The sequence below is a fragment of the Ascaphus truei genome, chromosome 2 (genome assembly GCF_040206685.1).
Source record: "Ascaphus truei isolate aAscTru1 chromosome 2, aAscTru1.hap1, whole genome shotgun sequence".
Lineage (NCBI taxonomy): Eukaryota > Metazoa > Chordata > Amphibia > Anura > Ascaphidae > Ascaphus > Ascaphus truei.
In genome coordinates this window covers 471939271-471963625 of record NC_134484.1, presented here as the reverse complement: position 1 = coordinate 471963625, position 24355 = coordinate 471939271, and the positions used below count along the sequence as shown (strand labels likewise).

Genomic DNA, 24355 nt, shown 5'->3' with positions numbered 1-24355 from the left:
GCTCACCACAAAGACACATATGTAAGTGGAATACTTTGTGTTTTTAATATTAAAAGCAATCTAAATATATAAAATCGAAAGTTTGGAACTAGCTGCGGTGAATCTGATTGGTCCTCAGCCTCTGGCCAATCAGATTGGTGGCTCTGACGTCACCCAACTGCCGCCTCACCCAACTGCCACACACCACCTCCCGCCCAAACTGCCGCCTCACACCCCTGCGCCTCCGGCCTCCCCTCCACACAGCACCACACACCACCTCCCACCCAAACCGCCGCCTCACACCCCTGCGCCTCCAGCCTTCCCTCCACACAGCACCACACACACAACACCTCCCGCCCAAACCGCTGCCTCACACCCCTGTGCCTCCAGCCTCCCCTCCACACAGCACCAAACCGCCGCCTCACACCCCTGTGCCTCCAGCCTTCCCTCCACCCTTCCCTCCACACAGCACCACACACACACCCTCCATCACCCCGGTGCCTCCCGCCGCAAGCGGCGGAACGGATGGCCGGGAGAGGGCGGAACGGACGGCCGGGAGGGGGCAGCCCACCCCCCTCACCCGTACCACTCACCCCCCCTCACCCGTACCACTCACCCCCCTCACCCATACCACTCACCCCCCTGACCCGTACCACTCACCCATACCACACCACCACCCTCACCCGGAACTGCGGGGGGGGCGGGGCCTGCGCCCGAGAAAGGCGCCGCATGTAACTGCGGGGTGGCGGGGCCTGCGCCCGAGAAAGGCGCCGCATGGAACTGCGGGGGGCGGGGCCTGCGCCCGAGAAAGGCGCCGCACAGAACTGCGGAGGGGCGGGGCCTGCGCCAGAGAAAGGCGCCGCATGGAACTGTGGGGGGGTGGGGCCTGCGGCCGAGAGGCGCCACGCGGGACTGCGGGGGGCGGGGCCTGCGCCTGAGAAAGGCGCCGCTGTGCAGTGGACTGAGACGTGTGTGTGTGTCACTGCCCCCCCTCCTGTCCACTGTCCCCCCCCTCCTGTCCACTGTCCCCCCCTCCTGTCCACTGTCCCCCCCCTGTCCACTGTCCCCCCCCTCTTTTGGTCCATAGCCATTACCAAAGACCAACCACAGGTACATGGTTGGCTAATAGATCCACCGGCTTCTTTACGCCAACTACGTCACAGAGTGCTGGAACATCTTGGCGATATTCGCAATAATCGTGACACTCCAGTTGCCAACCACGTCCATACCCATCACCAGGGTTTGGCCACGGTCCTGCGGCTTATTTGTATCGAAGCTGTGTGTAACCATAGAAGAGGGGGTGACTGGGACAACGAGATTCTCAAACTAGAGTCTCGTTGGATCTACACCTTGGGAACCCTGAAACCCAGGGGACTCAGTGAGGAATTTGTTTTCTCCCCCTTTATTTAAATCCTTTTGTCGATCAGTTATGACCCCATACAGTTTAAAACCAGTATTTCTAGTGTACATCCATCCTGGTTCTGTTTATGTTTTTCCAATATTCACACTATTGTCCATTTGGTGGATTTGTCCACACTATGTTTTCGAGTTATTCTGCTTACCTTAACCATTAGCTAATTGCTGTCACTTACAGTTCTTTAGGAGGACTAAAGATTTGATCTATATACAGCATATCCCATGCAGTTATTAAAGGTGGCATCATACATGGGATTATATGCTGATAGTCCCCATAGATATGCATACTGCTTTTAACCTCACACGATATTGGATCTGACAAGTGACCAGCGTCACTTTCTTTTGACTGCCTCAGTTGTGAATCTACCCCTATAGTGAGGGATGCGTAACATGTAACATATGACCCTGGACTTCATGGGTTATGCATTATAGCCAATCAGCCCTTCTACAGCCCTATCTCTTTAAGAAACTGAGACATACTTGAGTAATACGTAACAACAGGGCTGCATCTGGCACTGTTACTGGTGACCCTAACAGCAGTGTATGGGTTAATTTCCCCACACCTGCAAACGATTACCAACCGCTATAAATTATGCATGCTTATAGCCTGCCCTCACCTTTGAGAAAGCGCACAAACGCGCGAAACGTACGTCAGGTGACCGTACGGCGTGACGTCACCACACAGCACGGTCCACATGGGCACACGCTCAAGCCACATCGCAAGGCAGCTTTATTCCTATCTTCTCTCCACGGGCTACAAGTCTGCTAATGGAACCACATTGCTCAGATAAGTGTATTATGCCTTACCCACCTCTGCTATAAATTGGTTATAGCGGAGCATGATGATTGTAGTATAATCCGTCGGTATACTCCGTCTCTATTAGGCAATCACTATCTGCTCTGATTTTAGCAACATGTGTAGCGTTGCTCCTTGCATTTATCGAGACCACTATGCAATATACTGTCTGACTAGCAGCTTATGTGTTTGAACGAAGCTGCTAATATGTGTATGTGGTTGCTTATGGAACAACATTGTTCAGATAGCTGCATCACTCTTTCCCTCTCCCCGTTACGGTCGGGTGATGATGGAATGTGATTAACGTGGTATGAATTATCTGTAACTGTATCTCCTTGGATAATCACTATCTGTTGTGATCTTTCGTTGGCAACATGTATAGCGTCGCTACTTGTATCCATTGACACTGTTGTAACACAATCTGTTTCGACTAGCAGCATAAGTGCCCCCATGAATTTGCTATTATGTATTCCTGGGTATGAACTACAATGGATTAACCAACTGCAGAGACTTATGCGGGATATGTAGCGTTCTCATTATTTACTGAGAGCATTGATATATGTGCTATATTTATTATTGGCTATATCCTAGGAGAATTTTTAGTTTGTGTTCCCATAAGAGTTTTTCCAATGTTTTGGGATAACTACCGTTATGTGTTAAATTGATCCTAGCTACAAGAGGCTATAACTTGATACGGTCGTCGAACCGTGCCTCAGGGCCATCACTGAGCACATTTTGTGCTAGCCCTTTTCAGGACATATGATCTGGCTAGCTGAGCATTTCACTGTATAAAGCTATTAACACAGAGTGATATTGGATGTGCTAATAGTGTGATCGTACGCCGTTTTGTGAATTTTCACAATGACACCTTACCGCCTGGCGGTATAGATGCCAGCTCATATTGGTATTTTATGAAAAAAAAATTTGCCCTTGGCAATACACCCCCCAGATTCAGTATCGACAGTGTACTCAACTTTGAGACTGCCGGTTTTATTGACTAAAGCGCATTCCATTAATAGGTCTGTGCCTAACTCTGTTGGGGTTACTTTGGACTGAGGCTATATACCAATGTGCTTAGGTGTATTTCTTTTCATTTTGTTTTTCTTTTTGTAGACGTATATAACACGGTTACTCAAGTCTACATTTGTGTTGGTATGCCATTTCAGGGGGTGGCCATGGATTTGTTTACCACTCCCCTCTGTACAATTATCTATTTTAACTAGGGATATTAATAAAATTATTTTAAATTTTCCATAACACATTTTACAATTGGTCTGAGTGCATTCAGGGGGGAATCTTTCTTTTGTTTGCTTATTTACCCTCTATCCCCTTTTGCACCTGACACAATTTTTGACTATTCCTTATTAATTCACGCACTGTAGCTGATGCGGGAGCCTTCCTCATCCCCCACCCCCCATCTTAACTTCAGTAGATTACTCAGCGCAGCAGCCTTCTTGGAGTACCCGTCTACGAACCTCCGGTAATATCCGCAGAACCCAAGAAAAGACCTCAGCTCCATCACATTCTCAGGTCTCGGCCAATTCACCACAGCTTCTACCTTGGCAGTGTCGGTTGCCACTCCATCCGCAGATACTATATGGCCAAATAAGTGACAGACGTCCGGCAGAAGCGGCACTTGTCCAAGGAGAGCTTCAGGCCTTCTTTGCCTAGCCGTCCAGCACCTTCATCAGCCGAGTCTCACGCTCTTCGAATGTTTTATCAAATACAATTATGGGTCTAAATAGACCAAACATTCACGAGGACTCATATCTCCAATCGTTTTATCCATCAGCCGTTGGAAGATGGCCGGAGCACCGCAAATACCTTGGGGCATTCGGGTGAACTGATAGAACCCTAGTGGACAGACGAACGCCATCTTCTCTTGATCTTTCGAGCTCATGGACACTTGATAATACCCAGATCGAAGGTCCAGTACGCTAAACCACTGACTCCCGGACAACGCACTGAAGAGCTCCTCTATTCGTGGTAGCGTGTATTAGTCAGGCACCGTACGTCGGTTCAAGGTTCTGTAATCCACGCACAGGCGGACGGACGCCATTTTTCTTCCGTACCACCACTATCGGCGAGGCGTAGGGACTTTGGGATTCGGTCACTATACCGGCCATCTCCATTTCATTCAGTACATTCCGCACATCCTCCACATCTCGGGGAGCTATACGCCGGGATCTTTCCCGAAATGGAGTGTCATCATTCAAACGAATCGTGTGCTGCGCGTTGAGGATACATTCAACGTCCATCTCGCTCGTAGAGAACACTTCTCGTCTCTCAATCAACTGAGCACATAGCCTCTCCTTCCACTCTTCCAGCAGTGGAGAGTCCACAAAGTCAAACTGTAGTTCTTCTGGTTTTTCCCTACACTGGCAGCATTGCCTGTCGCTATGTTGTCCACGGGGTCCATAGGATATATCCTGCCCAGCCTTTGTCCTACTTCAAATGGCACTGTGTGCAAGGAAGTATTCTGAATGGACACTGTAATTCTCTTGGGGATGTCGGACGTCCACACTACTTCGGGTATCATTCGGTATCCCAAAGAAAGTCTGACTCTGGGAGGGTCTCTAACGAAAAGTATCTATCGGTTTCCTGGCGACCATAATACTTGACCAGCACCATCGTGTCTCACTCCTCCTGGTGGAATCTCCACTAACCCTTGTTCTTGATTGAAGATTTTGCCGTATTCTTCTTGAAACGCTACCCGATCGCATTCCTCCTTTAGTCCAGAGGCTATTTTCAGGGATGACAACGGCAGCTCCCCGGCTTCATGGAGGTACGAGCGAATCGCCGACCTCACTATGTCCGCATTCGTGCCCAATATGATGGGTGCACTGGGATGTTCTCGAGCCTCGGGGCAGACCAGGGCTTCCACCATCATGGAGTGTGACTTATTAGTGTTCAACTGCAGGATATCCACCTTGACAACAACTATTCCGTCTATGGGGTAATCGTCCTTACTCAGCCCTCACAACGTCATCTTTTCGGCCGACTGCAAAGGGAGATGGCTGAGGTGCTGATCGTAGAATGGACGGTAGATTATAGTCACCTGGGACCCTGTGTCCAGTAGCGCTGAAGAATGGACTCCTTCCACGATGATTCGTATGATAGCAGTGGGTCCTACTCTACTGTAGACATTGGGGAGCGGCTCATCTTCTGTTTGGACCCCGACTTTTTCCCCACCCTCCTCGGGTAATGCTGGGAACATAGTGAGGGTTTGCTGTGCTCGGACCATAAGGTAGTTGGCACTTGTGGGAGATTTTTGCCTTTTCGGACAATCTCTAGCGAAGTGTCCTGCTCGTCCACAGTGGTAACACGTGTGTTCACCGTATGGTTGCGAATTTCTGGGTGATTGAGGCGTTGGCTTAGGACTGATGGTGGGAGACGTTTTCTTTGCAGCAGGGGTCCCTGTGGCTTTTGGGCGGGGTACCTCCTTTGTCTCTTCCCTACGAGAGTCTTCGGTCTTCTTAGCAGTATGTAGCCTAGTATGGGCCTCATGGACTTTCACTTCATCCAGTAGATCTTCTAACATGGGGGGCTCTCCTTTCATCAGAGAAGATCTAATTGTAACCCCTTTTGTGAACCGGCCGACCCACCCAATATCACATTGGCCCCTCGTGGTCTAACCGGTCCCTTTCCCTGCAACACACCTGCTCTAAAGGACTACTGGTACTGCATAACCTGTGTGGCTCCAGGAGATCTGAGCCTCCGCTAGCTGGGAGCCTGGGGAAAAACCCTTACCCTTACCTGGTGCAGCGCCTCCACTTACCCAGGATCCCCCGTGAGGAAAGATAGCCCTGAGTAAGAAATACAATAACACACAGATACGATAACCAATAACTAACTCTTTACTTAACACACATATAACACATTACATAACATAACCATAACCAGATGCTCTACCCGCATCACATCAACCCAATGTCTGGTGTACCCCACCCAGTGTCCTGTGATCACCCCACACCCAATGTCTCGTAACTCCTACGGAGGTCGTGGGTGACTGCGCAGTCACTATTTAAGCTAGGGCCCAGTTGGTGCACTTAGAATATGGAAGATACCTTCCGAGCACTCCGATGCTCGGGACCGCAACACACTTTCTTCTAAAAGGGTCAGACGTCCGTCTGATCCTATTCCAGGTACTCTGCCGGTGGACCCCAACGAGGGTCCCACCGCTTCACGGGAACTGCAACCGGATCACGGCAACACCAACCGCATGGGAACCGGAACCGCCTTCCTATCACTAACTACTCCTAGAGTGACAGCAACCCTAACCTAGGGCCTGTCCCTGAAGAACCGCAACCTGGGATGGCTTGGGGAAAACTCCTAGGGCCTGTGGACAATAACCGCCCCCCCTTCCCCTAGCTACCCAGTCTCAACTGTAACTGCTAATCCTAGCAGCCTAACACACCTGCAGCCAACATTCAGCTTACACTGTCAGCCTGCAGGGATTCACACCGTGCACGCACACTGCACGCACTGCGCACAGCACATGCAGCGACACACACCCAGACAGCTGCAATCACACACAGCCACCCGGATCCCGCAGCAATCCCACTGCTAGCACACTGTGCCTCTTTGACAGTGCCCACAGCACTATCCACTGTGGCACTGCCAAACTGCACCTTCCACACGTAAGGGTCACCTCCCTAGCTATGGCCGTCCCTCTTCAGTTACCCCCTACCCTTACCCGGGAATTGGGGCCTGCCTGGGGATCTAGGGAGGACCCTTACCTGATGCAGGAGCCACGCGCTCCCTGCACCCTTCCTACTCCTTCCTCTGCTCTGCCCTGACTGTCTGTTGCAAAGCCCGGGAAATGTATCTCTTTTCCCGGGCTGAGCTTCCTGCAGCCCTATTGGCTACACTCAGGCACCTGGTGCCTGTCTCCCTAAGCCTCCTGGGAATTGTAGTCCCCAGGAGCTGCCTAATGCATTGGGGCCGCGTGCACGCTTCCCCTGCGCATGCGCGAACCCCTAATGGCCGCCTCACTCTCTCTACTCCCTGTCCTGCCCTCGCGCGATCTCTCTGGGGCCTTCCCTGCGCTTTCTCCCTACTGCGCATGCGCGAGCTAACGCGCAATGGCGGCACACTCTCTGCAAGCCGCCCAGCCGGTGGCAACGCGATCGCGGCCCTAGCGACGGCCCGATCGCGTCCCCGGCAACCAGCCTGCACCGCTCCCTGCACTGGCCCCCACCCTCGCGAAGTGCCGGCGGGTCCGTCACAGCCTCCGGCGGCACCTGCTACCGCACGGCACTCGCGGAGAGGGGCCAGGCAGCTTAAATTTACCTCGGGGCTACATAATCATGACCACGATATGGTTGCTGGGTATAGCCCCCAGTAGAAATTGGGTACGTTGATGCTCATCCACATCTGAGGTATTAATGACTTTGCGGGAGTGTAAATCCCACAAGACCAGCTGGAGTCTCTGGATAAATTCAGATAAGTCTTCTCCCTCTTTCTGACGGAGATTGTAATATTTAGTCCACAACTCACTCACGTTGTCTTCCTTTCCGTATGCCCGGATGGGAGAATCCATCATCTGTTGAGCCGTAGCATCTTCATGCTGATCCTTATACATTTTTATAGTGGTTGATGCGGGAGGCCGGAGACATTCCATTATTCTCTGTCTTTTCACTGCATCTGAACAGGTCCATTCTTCCAGTACCTGTGAAGTGTACTCTTTCCAAACCTCAAAGGCCTCTTCACCTGTGGGAGTAGGCTTGACCCCTGAAAAGATCTTTAATTTGCGGTACGGCTGTGGGGGATTCAGGTTTGGATCCACTCACTTGCAGTATAGCCTTGGCTGGTAGCTGGATATCTTCCATTTTACTTGAACAAGGACTACCTATACTTGACCTTGGACTGGAACAGGCTAGTGCACTGAAGTCATCTCCATAGAAACTCTCGGGAGGGGAAGGAGCCAATTGTACCGTGACTCCGGCTAGATCTGAAGAAGGACTGTCGGGCTCTCTTCTCAGGTAAAACATATTTCAAACTGTCTGTCTGTCTTCAATTCATCCCTTGCTGTGTCTATTTATTTCTATTTAGGTAAAACATATTTCAAACTGTCTGTCTTCAAATCTTCCCTTGCTGTGTCTTAATTCAATTTAGCTTTCACACTTGGTTTTTCTAAGATGGGTGTTGTCTTGCCCATCTGCTTTAACGTCCCTCACATGTGCTAATTAAGTTGCTTGGGCCAGCCAGGTGACTTTTTAAAAGTATATAAGCAAACACACAGCAGCCTATGCTGTTTGCAGCCATGCTTTAAGTAGACATGTTTAAAGTAGAATTTTAATGACGACGTTTAAAAAGGAAGTTCAAAAACAAGTGGGAAAAGTGGACAATCCCTCATGGTTCTGAATCCTGCATTTGATCTACGCTGGAAATGAGGATATAATCTAGCCCAGACTGCACATCTCAGCACTTAACTGTTGCTGTGATGCCGCCTTTACTTTTTGTATTGGCTGTAACCTCACTTATTTTCAAATTATGCACTTCCTTCCACCAGCCTGATCATGTCTCTAACTCTATTCATATATCTCCATCTATCCTTTCTTCACCGCTTCTCAGTTCACATGAACTCCTTTCTTAACTGCGATCTCTGACACCACACAGCTATACCCCCTGCACTAAAACACACCCCTACAAATCATCCTCACACATCCTCATTCTATCAATGCTTCTCCTCCTTGCTTCTGGGGACATCTCTCCCAATCCTGGTCCCTGCCTTATTTCTACATGCTCGTCCTCGCCTCCCACATGCAACTTCTACTCCTTCTGGTGTCAACCCCTCTAACCTCATACCCATCCCCTGCCACCCTCCCTCCTCTCTCCCTTTCTCCTGTGCCCTTTGGAATGCTCGCTCCCTTTCTAGCAAGTGCCTCTCCGTGCATGACTTCTTTCTCTCTCACTCTCCGCTCCTATTTGCTATAACTGAGACCTGGCTCACTCAGTCTGACTGCTCCCTCATGAAGCCATTTTAGTGGTGAAACACGTAGAAGGAGGAGCCAGGGGCCTGTGCTCCCATTTGTCCTACTGACCGGATTCATTTAGCACTGCTACGTGCTTTGGAGAGAGCGGCGGTGACTTTACTATCAGCGTGGCTGTCTGCTATCCACGCTGCGGAGGAGGATCAAAAAGTACTTGTTACAGCGGGGAAGGTTTAGTGCGTCACGTCCGGAAGTGACGTCATACCCGGAAACCCGGTGGGCAGGACACAATCGGTCTCTAACATCTGAGACTTGGAGGAGCTGGTTGGGGAGGAATCCACTTGCCGTTCTATAGCAACAATTGGAGGTTGGGTGAGCTCTTTCAGCAGTGGCTCATTAACGGCCCATATACTCCCCATATACTAACATTTCCATCCTCCCACGATCTGTGCATGTATCTGGGGCCGTCACCCTGGTCCCAGGAATTTTGATCTTACACCAGGTTTACTTACCTGTTGTCATCCCTCTGACTTTCTTTCTGCAGCAGCCGGCTATGTTCGCCGCTCACCAGTGAATCAAATCATATGGACATTAGTTAATACTGATTTTATTATAACAATTGTTGTTTATTGTTTATTTTGTGTTATATATTCATTATAAAGTTGTCATTTTGCCATCACCCGTTTTACTGCGCTTCCCAGTTTTTTTCTTTTTCTTGACTCTGCTCTGGAAGCTGCCCTCTCCTATGGTGGTCTTTCCTTCTCCCACACTCTGTGCCCTGATGCCAGGGGTGGAGGAATGGGGCTCCTGCTCTCCTCTCTCTGCCGTTACCGAACCCTTCCTATTCCCCCCTCTCTTGCTTTTCCCTCCTTTGAGGCTCACACAGTCCAGATCTTCTCTCATCTCCGTGTCCACGTGGCGCTCATCTATCGCCCACCTACCTCTACTCATCCCCCTTCTGCCTTTCTCTCTCACTTTGAATCCTGTCTCTCTTTCTTTCTCTCCTCAGACTCCCCTGTTCTTCTCCTTGGAGACTTCAACTGCCACATTGATGACCCCTCTCTTCCTTGGGCCTCCCGCTTTCTCTCTCTAACATCTTCTTTTGGCCATCAACAGTGGACTGCAGCCAGCACACACAAAGATGGCCACTATCTAGATCTGGTTTTCACTAAAAACTTTTCTCACACCTATTTCTCCATTTCTCCATTTCCTCTCTCTGACCATCACCTCATCTCATTTTCTCTCTCTCTCGCTTCTCCCGCTCTCCATCTCCATTTAGCCCTCGTTTTTGCAGAAACCTTCCCTCTATTAACCTACCAGCTTTTGATTCCACATTTTATGATCCTCCCTCTCCTCTCTCAGTTCTGCTTCAGACCCTGATAACCTGGTCAGGAACTACAACTCTGCGTTATGATCCTCTCTTGATCTACATGCCTCGCTTTCTCTCTGCCGTCCTCGCCCTTCTAACCCCAGACCCTGGCTAAATTCACACACACGCATGCTGCGTTCCTCCACTCGTTCCTCTGAACGCCTCTGGAGGAAATCTCATACGCTCGCAGACTTCCTTCACTACAAATTTATGCTGTCCTGTTTCAACTCTGCCCTCTCTCAGGCTAAACAAACCTACTTTTCATCACTAATCAACACGCACATGTCTAACCCACGCTGACTCTTTTCTGTCTTTGACTATCTACTGAGACCACCCTCGGCTACCTCCTCTTCTTCCACCATCTCACCTCAGGACTTTGCTGACTTTAAGGAAAAGGTGGAATCCATACGTCAGAACATCCCATATGTTGCCTCCTCCCATCCCACACCGCTTCCTAACTCTCCTCCTGCCTTCCTTGACTCCTTTTCCACTGTCTCGGAGGAGGATGTGTCACTGCTGATCTCCTCTTCTCCCTCTACCACCTGCCCTCTAGATCCTATTCCCTCCCATCTCCTAAAACCTCTTACTCCTTCTATAATCCCTACGCTCACACAGATTTTTAACTCTTCCCTCTACTCTGGTACCTTTCCCTCATCCTTCAAGCATGCAACCATTATACCATTACTCAAAAACAGCAAGCTTGACCCTACCTGTCGTTCTAACTATCGACCTGTCTCCCTCCTGCCTTTTTCCTCTGAACTCCTTGAACGTCTTGTATTCTCTCGATTGCTACACTTTCTCAACACCTATTCTCTCCTAGACCCTCTACAATCTGGCTTCCGCACTGCTCACACGACTGAAACAGCCCTCACTAAAATAACTGTTGACCTCCGTGCTGCCAAAGACAGAGGTCATTACACTTTGCTCATATTACTCGATCTCTCTGCAGCATTTGACACCATGGACCACCCTCTTCTCCTTCACATTCTCCATACTTTTGGTATTTGGAACAAAGCTCTATCCTGGATCTCCTCTTACCTCTCCCATCGTACTTTCAGTGTCTCTTTTGCTAACACCTCCTCCTCTATCGATCTCTCTGTGGGAGTACCCCAGGGCTCTGTCCTGGGACCCCTTCTCTTTTATCTTTACACACTCTCTCTAGGTGACCTAATCACATCATTTGTGTTTAAATATCACCTCTATGCTGACATGCAAACAAATGGATAAGGCGCCAAATATCATAAATCAATTAAATAAACATGGATACATAAATGGATATACAACCATGCAGTGATGTGTGAACCCTGATGATTCAGGTCATCCAATGATGGTGATATTTACAAACATGTAAAACAAGAAGAATGTATTCAACCTGTGCTGTTATGGGGCAGGGTTTCATCCCCCAATCTCAGGTTATAAATGCTGGCACTCTCCTAAATTCAGTTGAGAAGAGTTCAGTTGTTCCTGGTTGAACTATCTCCTCCACCTGTGGAGCGAGGAGCCTCTTCCTCTAACCCACCAGGGGATGGGAGGAAAGGGGTATCAGGCCTGAAAGGGGCCAAATGCCTGAGTCAGGGCTCTGACCAGCAATGGGAGAGAAGAGAGAAAAGGAATACTTCTGTGCTTGTTGTACTATTGTCATCTGCCTGCAATAAAGCCAGTTGTATCAGAAACAGTGTGATTACTGCCTGCTGCTGTAAAGAAAGATCAAGGTGTCAGCATGGCTCATCCCCTGTCCCTGCAGAGAACCTGTGCTGACTGGAGGCGCTGCACCAATGAGGAATAAGGGTAACCTGCACCCCTGTTCTGGCTCCCCCACACCATCGCGGAGCACTCAGCCCTCCTGTTCACCAACAGGTCACAGCCCAACACACCTAGAAGTAGCTCGTGAAAGCATACCCACCCCAATCTCACTTAGGGTGGGGGTAAAAGGGCTACATGAGTATGCCTTCTCTATAAGCATTCAGGCTTATAATGATAGCTTAGTATACCATACTTTTCCTCCCGGTGCTATATACAGTAGTGGCCAGCCACCAAACACCTTTTTTCACAGTATCTGTTTGGCATAGAGCCTTTCACTTTTCATTACAGGGCTTTCTACTACTCACAGGTATCCCCAGTGATTAGTGTGTACCCATTATTAAATTAAGTGTCTGTTAGTGTTCTGTTAGTTTAAGTCATTTATTTTATTATATACCAATAAAGGTTATATTTTAAATTATTCATTATAGATATGAGTTGAGTGCTATACAACGGGGGCCATTTCTGTTTTTGTCTTTTCTTAGACCAGTGGTTTTGTCTTTTGCCCTGAGACCCAAACAGCTTGTGGGTGCTTTAGGGACAGGCCCCTCAGATAGGTTCATTGCCCCATTAGTTTATAGTGTTAAGGACACACTAGCGACGCCACGCAGTACTTGCGGCCTGTGATCTTGGACTAGACCACCACCACAAGACATAAAGACTCCTCACGGTGGGACACTCCAGCCAGAGTCCACCCCATGTAGATGCAGACGCCCTTGCGGACGACGACCACGTGGGACAGACTGATCTGATCAATGGCTGGCGGTAACCGGTTGCAGGAGCTCCCCGGCAGTTATCCAACTCATCAAGTGCACCAACAAATCACACATGATCTGTGGGTAGCGCTACCGCACACTTTGGGGTGGGTTGTGGCTCCTGTGGAAACTGGGTGTGTAAGTGTCCAGGGCACCTTGGTACTTTGGGGGAAACCTCACCACGGTGTGGACAAGGTGGTTGGACAGTGCTGCATTGTGGGAGGGACGGCCGTGCGAGGTCCGCACAATATGTGTTATGGTGTTATTTATGTTAAGTAAACCTGTTATTATATACCAGTGTGTGTATTCATTGTATTGGGGTTCACATTGTTGTGTGTTTACTGTGAAGGGGTTATCCAGTGCTGCTATGATCCCTCACAGGTGGAGGTGCTGTCACCAGAACAGATCAGTTACACCCCAGGCTCCCTGCAGCGGAAGATCAGGACTCTTGTGAGCCTATCAGGTAACGCACCACACGTAGTCACCCTAGATACGAAGGGAAGGGTCTAGAACAGTTATAGATATAACCTTCCTGCTGCAGTGAGACAGTGTCACAGCCCGGGCTGGTGGTGCTACTCCCACATATTACAGTGTAACAGTGTTTCCGCCACCCTCTGGGAGATTCTGCCATTGCTGGTCGTGTGGTGCATGATACCAGCTGGTAACAGGAGGGCTGAGCTTTCCGCCGATGGTAGTGGGGTCGCAGGATCAGGTTTCTGGGGTACATTACCCACATGGTTCTCTAGCAGTGCAGCGCCTCCATCTGCTGTAGGCTCCAGATAGGTGAATATGATCTCCTACAGTATAATTAATCACCTCTCCCCACCGTAAGATCACACACTAGGCAGGAGTATAACAACTGGAATTGTTTATTCTCTTGGTCTGTACAGTACAGGAACAAGGCAGATTTCTGCCCACTGCAGTCTCTGCGACGGTCAACTGGAGGATGGTCCTCTCCACCAAGGGGAAGAGGAGCAGGGTAGGCCAAGCTCCAGGCAATCCTGTGTGATCCCTGCCTCTCAAGTGGGGAGAGGCACTACTACATTTGGGGCGGCACTGCCCTTAAGTACAGCCAGGATGAGGGCACCAGGTCTTTCCCATGATTGGACATGCTCAGGCCTGATGTCACCGCCTCCCACTATCACTCAAGTGCAGCACCAAGGAGGGGGGGAAACCCATGTTGACTACTGGCAGCCTGGGCTGGAGGTGTTACTCCCTCATATTACAGTCACAGATCTAACCTTCCTGCTGTAGTGAGACAGACTCAAGCAATTCCTTTGTTAACGAAAATCACCCTTGCCGAGGGGGAAGGTGGATCAGCAGGCACAACTGTGCAGGAAAGAGTTGCAAACGGCTGGACTGGGCTGAAAAATGCTTTATTTGAACATGGATTTAAAAACCAAGAGGAGGGGAACAGACCCCTGCACCTCTTGTAGGGGTCTGTTCCCCTCCTCTTGGTTTTTAAATCCATGTTCAAATAAAGCATTTTTCAGCCCAGTCCAGCCATTTGCAACTCTTTCCTGCACAGTTGTGCCTGCTGATCCACCTTCCCCCTCGGCAAGGGTGATTTTCGTTTGTATCCATATACCGCAAGGAGCACACAGATCCGGATGGAAAATGGACTTATGTGAGTACAATATGATTACTTTTTGCAAGTGGGAGCTTCCCCAGGTTCACTGGATCATATAGTTTCTGGATTTATATATAAGGGGTCTGAGTGGGTCCTAGGACTTCCCCCCGATATCCCTTTTTATCCTTGCCAGATCGTGTTCCAACTAGGGGTTAATCTACACAGCTCCACACAGCATTTCTACACAACAAGTGATCTGGATGCAGTATTTATTTTCACAAGTGGGTCATATGCTTTGTAGCACTAGTAATTGAGGGACTCTACCTCAATATTCCTCTGCAATTCCTTTGTTACACTCGGTGCAGTATGTTTGCCCCATAATTGCCCAAATAGAGAGAAATGCTGCACACTTCAAAATAGAAAAAAATTGATACAGTTACCGGTGCTCCAGTGTTAGAACGAAAGCCTGCAATCAGTCCTGGATATATGAACCTGTTGAAATAGTGGTGATGGTATCCATGTGCTGAATCAGTCCCTTTAACCAATGTCCAGTCTGTATCCTTGAGTAGGTGATCCCCAGCAGATGTGAGTCCTCCTCTGAGCATCGTGGTGTTCAAATCCACCCCACTTCCGTGTTATTCGGCATCCATCTTGGTGACATCATCAATCCGGGTCCTCAGTAGTTGGAACGCATCCGGGTCCTCGTGCGTTTCAAGTCCGCACAATTGAACAGGTTGCATTGTGGGGGTTTGGGGCACTATTTATATGTTGTTAGAAGGGATTTTGTTTATGCCATTGTCACTTGATAAAGACCATCATGGTCGAAACGTTGTGTTGGCTCAATAAATGAGTTTGGATATGCTAAATCCGTTGTGCCCTATGTTCCTTTGCCCCATAATTGCACCACTTTTGCACTGGTACTCAGACCTCCCTGTCCCTGCTCACCTAGGCCCGTAATATAGTGGGTGCGCTTGCTGCGCCGTGTGCGCGCACCGCACTTATAATTGGCTGTGGTTAGCCAGCCATTCTATGCTATAGCCGTGTGCGTGCACAGCAGTGAGCGTGGAGCCGGATAATAGGGGGGAAAACTCAGAAAAGTACATTTTTGCTCCGCTACCGCTCAGTCTGCAATGTATGTGTGTGTATATGTAGCCCCGGTTCCCCATGGGCTCCTATGGCCCCCATTACCTCCGCGGGGTTGCGGATGCCGCCGGAGGGAAGGACGTAGGTCTGGCGGGTGTCAGAGCTGGGAGCAGGTTAGGGAAGGGTGTGTGTGGGAGTAGTAGCCCCTGCACTAGGCCAGGTTACTCCCCTAGGCCCCAGATAGACCCCGAGCCATAACCCAGATTGTGGTTGCGACAGGGACAGACCGAAGGTAGGGACCCTGCCCCTTTAGATATTGCTAAGTTCAGGGACACAGTTCACCTGCTGTGCAGCCCTGATTATCGTGTCTGGACGCAGACCATCGCTCAAGATAGAGACGCCACCCTGGTGGGACGCCACCCACGCGGAGGCGGAGGCATCTTGGATCACGCTTTCAGATCCATCATCCAAGTACAGCATCTGCGCGCCAGGGTGTGGACACACCCGGCAGGTACCGTCAAGTCACCAAGTGCACCAACTACACACCTCATCTTAGTGGGCAGCGCTGTTCCACATTTGGGTGGGGTTGAGGCCCAGTGAGGCCAGGTTACAGGGTGACACTACTGTTATGCTGTTGATGTTATATTGTGATGTGTTATAATTATGTTGCATATAGTAAACTGTTTTATCCATAACCGGGTGCAAGTGGTTACTGTGTCAGGGATTATTCTACACATTAGAATCCCTGCACGGGTGGAGGCGCTGTAAGCAGTACGTTCCAGGATACACCCCAGGCTCCCAGTGGCGGAGGTTCAGTCCTCCTGTGAGCCTGACAGGTAAACGCACCATACAACTGGTAACATATGTAGATTTCCCCACATGGTCCCTATCTTCGATTGGGGGTGGGGGGGGAAAGTGTGTTACATACGTATGTAATGTTTGTGTATGTGTTGTTCAAAGTGAGGCTCCCTGAAGTGTATACCTGCCCCCTCTTTATTCTCACGGATAGGACACCTTGTAATGTCAGCAGTGTGCTATCCACAAGCCAAATCTCCCTCTCAGAGAGGGTAACTTCCTGGAACTCAGCATTGCACATTGTACTGTCCTCGCAGACTTTATTAAAGTCTCACTCTTTGAAGTCAGTATCATTGTTTTGGCTCCTGATCCTGAATCCTTCCAAGCCTGTCACTCACAGCAGCATGGACCGTACACACAAAAAGTGTGTGTCACGTGCACGGGCCATACAGTACACAGCACAGAGTGTGATAGGAAGGGCTGTCCCACTCCCAGCCTGTAACCTGATCCTGAGCACAGACTGTCCCACATCCTGAGGAGGGGATCCAGGTCACTCCCACAGGGAAGGACTGAGAGATCACAGGGGCTCCCCCCACCCTCCACAGGAAGTACACACACAGTGAGGAGGGGATAAAGTGCACATCTCAGGCACTGAGGGGGGACACACTGAGGAATAATAGGCTCTGAAGCCTCTAAGTCCCTTTTTCTTGTGTCCCCCTCACATTGCCCACCCCCTGCTGCACAGAGATCTTCAGCCTGTGTTATTGGGTAAGTGCTTTCCTCCTCCTTCCTCCCTGTGATGTGCAGGGAGATGGGAGGGAGAGAATGTGATGTGCAGGGAGGGGGGGGGGGGAGAGAATGTGATGTGCAGGGAGGGGGGGGGGGAGAGAATGTGATGTGCAGGGAGGGGGGGGGGGAGAGAATGTGATGTGCAGGGAGGGGGGGGAGAGAATGTGATGTGCAGGGAGAGGGGGGGGGGATGTGATGTGCAGGGAGAGGGGGGGGGGAATGTGATGTGCAGGGAGAGGGGGGGGAGAATGTGATGTGCAGGGAGAGGGGGGAGGAGAATGTGATGTGCAGGGAGAGGGGGGGAGAATGTGATGTGCAGGGAGAGGGGGGGGGGGAGAATGTGATGTGCAGAGAGAGGGGGGGGAGAATGTGATGTGAAGGGAGAGGGGGGGAGAATGTGATGTGCAGGGAGAGGGGAGGAGAATGTGATGTGCAGGGAGAGGGGGGGGAGAATGTGATGTGCAGGGAGAGGGGGGGGAGAATGTGATGTGCAGGGAGAGGGGGGGGAGAATGTGATGTGCAGGGAGAGGGGGGGAGACTGTGATGTGCAGGGAGAGGGGGGAGAGAATGTGATGTGCAGGGAGGGGGGGGGAATGTGATGTGCAGGGAGGGGAGAATGTGATGTGCAGGGAGAGGGGGAGAGAATGTGATGTGCAGGGAGGGGGGGGAGAATGTGATGTGCAGGGAGGGGGGGGAGAATGTGATGTGCAGGGAGGGGGGAATGTGATGTGCAGGGAGGGGGGAATGTGATGTGCAGGGAGAGGGGGGGAGAATGTGATGTGCAGGGAGAGGGGGGGAGAATGTAATGTGCAGGGAGAGGGGGGGAGAATGTGATGTGCAGGGAGAGGGGGGGGATGTGATGTGCAGGGAGAGGGGGGAGAATGTGATGTGCAGGGAGAGGGGGGTTAAGAATCCTGCTGCTATCACAGGGACTGAGTGATAATGGGGTTTTATGTAGTTAGTTCATGGGGGGAGGGGTTTGATGTGCAGGGAGAAGGGAGGGGGATGTGACGTGCAGGGAGAAGGGAGGAGTATGTGACCTTGATTTGAAGGGAGGGGGATGTGACGTGAAGGGAGGGGGATGTGACCGTGATGTGAAGGGAGGGGGATGTAAAGTGACACAGTCTACCATTTTGATACATATTCCTCTCCATAGGCTTAAATATCTCTGCTCAAAGTGTATAAATCTACAGTATCCGTCTTATTTTTTCTTTCCCTCTGCTGCAGTCCTAAAGCAGCTTGTGTACATCTAACCTTCATCAAACATGGACAGAGGAACGCTCTCTCTGGGGACAGCCGGAGGAGCCCTCTCCAGTATGGTCACAGATTCGCGCTTGTTGGGTGAGTAGAGCTTTCTTTCTTGCTTTTAAGGCTGCGCTTATAGTACGTGCGACGTGACGGAGCGACGGCTTGGTCGCCATCGCTGGAAATAATCTCAGTATGATTTTTCCAGCGACCGCAGTGTGACGTCACCGCCGCAGTCGCTGGCACTATAAGCGCAGCCTAAGTGCATTCCTCACACTAAGGCCTCGGACATGGTCAAAAAGACCGTGCTGAGGCGCTATCCTGAAGCTAGGGTCACGTATTGAGGTATGAATAGCTTCAGTTAGCTTTAACTCATGTCTTCCCTCTTCCAAAGCATGACAAGTCCTTAATGTCTTTCTTAACTTTATTGCAGAAGTAGAAAACAACAGGAACTTGTAGGTGTAGTGTAGGCAGAGAGTGCTTCTCTATGTGGGATGCTTCTATGAGGTTAGACTACGGTAAGACAGAAAGGCCTTACCAGGGGTGGATGCAGACAGGTCTGTACTCACTGTGATCTTAGGTGGAAAAGGAAGTGAGGGGCAAGGGTCACACTAAGGCCTCGTTCAGGGTGCTGGCTTCGGAGGGAGGGCGTGCTGACGTGCTTGCTGCAGTGAGAAACAAAGTATTCAATTTGAATACTTGTTGTCAAGGTAGCAACTGCCCTGCCTCCGAAGCCAGGAGTTGCCGCTGACGACAGCTTCAGTAAACGAAAATTTCGTTTTTTGGAGCTGAAGCAGCGTCACAGGGACCAAGGCAGCCAATGAAATCATTCTTCAGAATGATTTCATGACTGCAACTTGGATACTTACCCTGCCGTGTGTAACCCCGCCCCCTCCCCAACGCTGAAAAGTCTGCTGCTGGGGGATAATCACATGTCGCCCAGCAAACTGCAGCACTGCCTCCCTCACGCCTACCTCCGAGTCCTCAGCTGGCACCCAGAACGAGCCCTTAAAGTGAAGTGAGAATGCACTAACTGTCAGCAAGGACAGGGGGGGGGGAATGGGAAAGCCCATTAACTGGAGGACTGGAGATGTTGCCAGAGCAACCAGGGGTGTGACAGACTGGAAGGAAAAAGGGCAACATAATGTATCCATTCCATCTGCACTGGGAGTAAAACTAAGGAAAGTAACATCCAAATACAGCTAGCAGGCAGAACTGCCAAGGAAAGGGGGGGGGGGGTGAAACAGAGAAGGCAGACATGGGTATTTCTGTTCCATGACAGGTGCGCTGAGCTGCGCTGAGGGGAAACATTATCCCTATCAGCGCGGCTTTAGACGGCGCTTCCGCAGGCATCCGGAGGCATGCGGGGTGAGGGGGGGGGAGGGGTGGGGTCTTTTCCTATAGTGTCACCCAGGGTTCCCAAACCCTGTCAAAAGGTTTAGTTTTTGTGCTTTAGGTAGGCTGTGAGCTTTTCCATAAGCATCACTTCGTTAATTCTTTTTTTTACCATTCCCTTAGTTGGGGGAGCTATCTTCTTCCAGGAGGACGCTACTTCACATCTCGCCGCGGTGAGAATAAAGGAAATGAATTTCCTAGTTGGTCGACCAATTTCCTCAGTTGGTCTGGCCAGTAGGTAGGTCAGTGGTTCAATAGGTAGCTCGAGGCCTGTGACCTCTTTTATTAAATTTTGGACCATAGTCCAGTATTTCTTAATTTCTGGACATGTCCACCAAATGTGGGCCATGTCTCCCCTTTGACCACAGCCTCTCCAGCACAGATCCGAAGCCAGAGGGTAGATTTGTTTTAATCTCACTGGCGTGAGGTACCAATAAAACAGTATCTTATAAATATTTTCCTTTGTGGTGGTGCATATAGATGTCCCGGAGGCCGCTTCCCAAATTTCTTCCCATTCCTCCTCCTCGATAGTTATATTCAGGTCCGCGGCCCATTTAAGCATCTAATCATGTTTAGGAGGCCCTTCCCCAGTTTACATTTCAGAGTAAATCCTGGAGATAAGTCCCCTTTGGTCTGAGTCAGACTTGCATAATCTCTCGAATCTAGTGGGAAAAGGGAACTCCGGGCCTGGAGAAATTTTTTGGGCAAAATGTCTTATTTGGAGGTACTTAAACGTATCCAAATCTGGAATCTTATATTTTGCTTTTAGGTCCCGGTAGCTTAAGAGGTTTCCCAGACTCAGTATATCCATCAGTGTCTTTATCCCCTTTGACTTTAGTTGGTTGAACTGTTTAGACGCACAGCCCGGGGGGAATTTGGGATTATCAAATATTGGCGTAAATTGTGAGCCAGTCGAGGAGAGCCTGTATTTGAGCTTAGTTTTTAGCCAGACTTCCCACGTATGTCTCACCGTACTTAACTTAAATTTTTGCGATGGCATATCTCCTCTCTCCATGCTCCATAGGCATGCTGGCAGGGAAGGCATTTTGGAATAGTGTGTTTCTATTTGAAGCCAGCATCTTTGGGCTGGGTCCGCGTTCCATAGCACCGCTTGTTTTAACTGAGCCGCCTGGTAGTATTTCTGGATGTCCGGAACCCCCATGCCCCCTCTCCCCCGTGGTGACAATAGGACAGAACGGGCTACTCTGGGTCTTTTGCCTTGCCAAATGAAATGGAACATTCTGTTTTGGATGTTTTTTTTTTTTTTTTTCAAACAATTTTATTAGGCTTTCAGTTAGACATACAGTGGTATTGTGCTGAGACGCCTAACATTTTCCAATCCACAGTTTTTTTCGGGGGGGGGGAGCAGAAAGACAACCGCCGTTGTCCGTAGAAAAAAAGGGGGGGGAAGCCTTCAGAGAAGGAAGGCAGAGGGGAGGGAGATTGAGAGGGTGGGGGGGAGGGGGTGGGGAGAGGAGAGGGGGGAATGGGGTGTGGGGGGGGGCCCATCTGACTGTCTGGGTGTATGGGCTATAGAGCATTGGTTGAGCGCCTATGGAGGGGTGTCCGGGCTTTGGGGCGCAGGAGTTGGCTGTCTGGCCCTAGTATTGGAGGACCATGGGTCCCAGATTTCCTCGTAAGCCTGCAGTTTTTGTCGACCGATGGCGGTGAGCCGTTCCATGATCATCACCTCGTCGACTCTTTTTCTAATCGTTCCCAGTGCTGGCGTAGTTGTTTTCCTCCAGGAGGCCGCAATACAGCATCAAGCCGCAGTAAAAATGAAGGATATCAATTTCCTGACTGGTCGGACAATGTCTTTCAGTGGTGCTGCCAGCAGGTAGGTCAGTGGTTCGATAGGCACTTCCAGGTCGGTGACCTCTTTTATTAAAATTTGGACCTTGGCCCAGTACTTTACAATTTCTGGACAGGACCACCAGATGTGGACCATGTCCCCTCTATGACCACAGCCTCTCCAACATAGATCTGATGCCAGAGGGTAAATTTGGTTTAATCGTGCTGGGGTAAGATACCAGCCAAACATAATTTTATAAATGTTTTCCTTTATTGTAGTACATAGGGAGGTCTCCGAGGCTGTCTCCCAGATTTCTTCTCAAGTCTCTCTGTCTATATGTATGTTCAGGTCAGCTGCCCATTTGAGCATATAGTCGTGCTCTTTTGGGGTCGAGGAGCGTTCTAATGCCCCGTATATATCTGAGATTAGACCTTTCTGGTGGGTCTTTGTCTCGCAGAGAAGTTCGAACGTTGTGAGAGTGGGGTATTCTGGGAGAGGGCAAGTTGTTCTAATAAAGTTTCTAATTTGAAGATATTTGAATGTGTCCAATTGTCTGATTTGATATTTGGTCCTTAATTCTTGGAAACTCAGAGGCCTCCCCAGGCTCAGAAAATCCGCAATCGCCTCTATACCCCTTGTGCGGTATTGTTCGAACAGTTTAGATCCACATCCCGGGGGGAACTTCGGATTGTTAAAAATAGGGGTCAATTGGGAACTTTTAGTAGTAAGGCCATATTTGTATTTGCACCGTAACCACACATCCCATGTGCAGCGGGAGGCCTGAAGTTTCAGGTTGTGTGTATGTCCCTCCCCTCTGTCCAGGCTCCAGAGGCAGGCTTGCAGAGAAGGCATTTTGGCACATTGAGTCTCTATCTCCACCCAACTACAACGGGTCGGGTCGGCATTCCACATTACCACCTGCTTAAGCTGTGCAGCTAGGTAATATCTGTGTAAGTCCGGTACCCCCAGGCCTCCTCTAGATCTTGCTGCCATCAGGACCGATCTGGCGACTCGGGGTCTTTTGCCCTGCCAAATAAAATTAAATATTCTGTTTTGCATGTTTTTGAGATCAGCGCCTGGGACGTGGGTCGGGAGTGTTTGAAAGAGATATAACATTCTTGGGAGTATATTCATCTTAATGGAAATCATTCGACCGATCCACGATATCTGGTAACCTTCCCACTGATCTAGATCCTTTTTGATCTTGTCCCATAAACGCGGGTAGTTATCCCGGTATAAATCCCGGTAGTGCCTTGACACATTAACTCCCAGATATTTAATGTGTGAAGGGCACCATCTGTAGGTAAAATTGGTTTTGAGGAGATTAACTTCGGGATCAGGGAGACTAAGGTTTAGGGCCTCTGATTTGTCGCTGTTTATCTTATATCCTGATACTCTGCCAAACTCCGTCAGTTCCCTCTGGAGGTTGGGGAGGGAAGTTTGAGGTCTAGTCAGAGTAAGGATGATGTCATCAGCGAATAGGGAAATTTTGTATTGTGTTTTATCAATCGGGATTCCCTGGATATTCGGGTTCTGTCTTATTTTAGACGCCAGTGGTTCAATCGTAAGGGCGAAGAGAAGGGGAGAGAGGGGGCATCCCTGCCGGGTACCGTTCTGGATTTGGAATCGTTCAGATCCTCCGCCCGAGAGGCGTACCGAGGCTGAGGGGTTCTGATAGAGTGCTTGAACGCCCTTTAGGAACGAGTCTCTGAAGCCAAATTTAATCAATGTTTGGTTTAGGAATAGCCAATCAATTCTGTCGAATGCCTTCTCTGCGTCAAGGCTTAGTAACATTGCCTTTGAGCCTGAAAGGTGGGCATGATCTACTAAGTTAATTATTTTACGTGTATTGTCTGAGGCCTGACGGCCCAGGACAAACCCAACCTGGTCCTTGTGTATCAATCTCGGGAGGATGGGATTAAGTCTGTTCGCCAAAATTTTACTATATAGTTTAAGGTCGTTGTTCAACAGTGAAATTGGTCTGTAACTTCCGCATTGGGTGGGGTCCTTCCCGTCTTTAAGTATTATTGCCAAATTTGCGGACGACATTGTGGACGGGATAGGACTCCCTTCAAGGAATGAGTTGAACAAACTTAATAGATGTTTGGATAGAATGGGAAAGAATTTTTTGTAGTATGCATTTGTGAAGCCATCAGGGCCCGGCGCCTTAGAATTTTTTGAGGCTCTCACGGCCATTTCCAATTCGTCTAGCGTTATTTTCGCGTTTAGGTATGTATTCTCCTCTTCTGTTAATGAAGGGAGGTCGCACTCGGCTAGGTAACCGGCTGCTAAAGCCGTATCCGTCTCTTTAGAGTTAGCAGAGTGGGTTCTTAGGTTATACAATTTAGTGTAGAATTTGGTGAATTCCTCTGCTATTTTTTTTCCGTTATATTGGAGTTCACCAGAGTTATTCCTGATCGCCGTGATTTGCGATCTTTTCTGTATGCCTCGTAACTTGCTGGCAAGAAGTCTATCGGCCTTGTTCCCTTTATTGTAATACCTTTGACCCGTCCATCTAAGAGCTTTTTCTACGTCTTCTAATTGGGTGATCCTTAGATCGTTTCGAGCAGTTGTCAACTGTTTATAAATTCTCCGGGAGGGGTAATTTTTATGCTTTTGCTCTAGATTGATTATTT

The 24355-nt window shown here is 49.6% G+C and overlaps 1 protein-coding gene across 4 annotated transcripts in view; it reads left to right on the top strand.

Moving 5' to 3' along the window:
- Nucleotides 1-24355, top strand: part of LOC142488358 (uncharacterized) — an 85075-nt gene that overhangs the window by 23595 nt on the left and 37125 nt on the right. Inside the window, exons 1-2 of one of the 4 annotated variants that reach the window (XM_075588783.1) lie at nucleotides 17024-17266; nucleotides 18515-18628. In XM_075588783.1, the coding sequence (XP_075444898.1) occupies nucleotides 18553-18628 (76 nt within the window). In that variant the 5' untranslated portion in view covers nucleotides 17024-17266; nucleotides 18515-18552. Of the gene's footprint in view, nucleotides 1-17023; nucleotides 17267-18380; nucleotides 18629-24355 lie in introns of those variants that run through there. The other 3 variants (XM_075588781.1, XM_075588782.1, XM_075588784.1) reach the window with 3 other exon arrangements.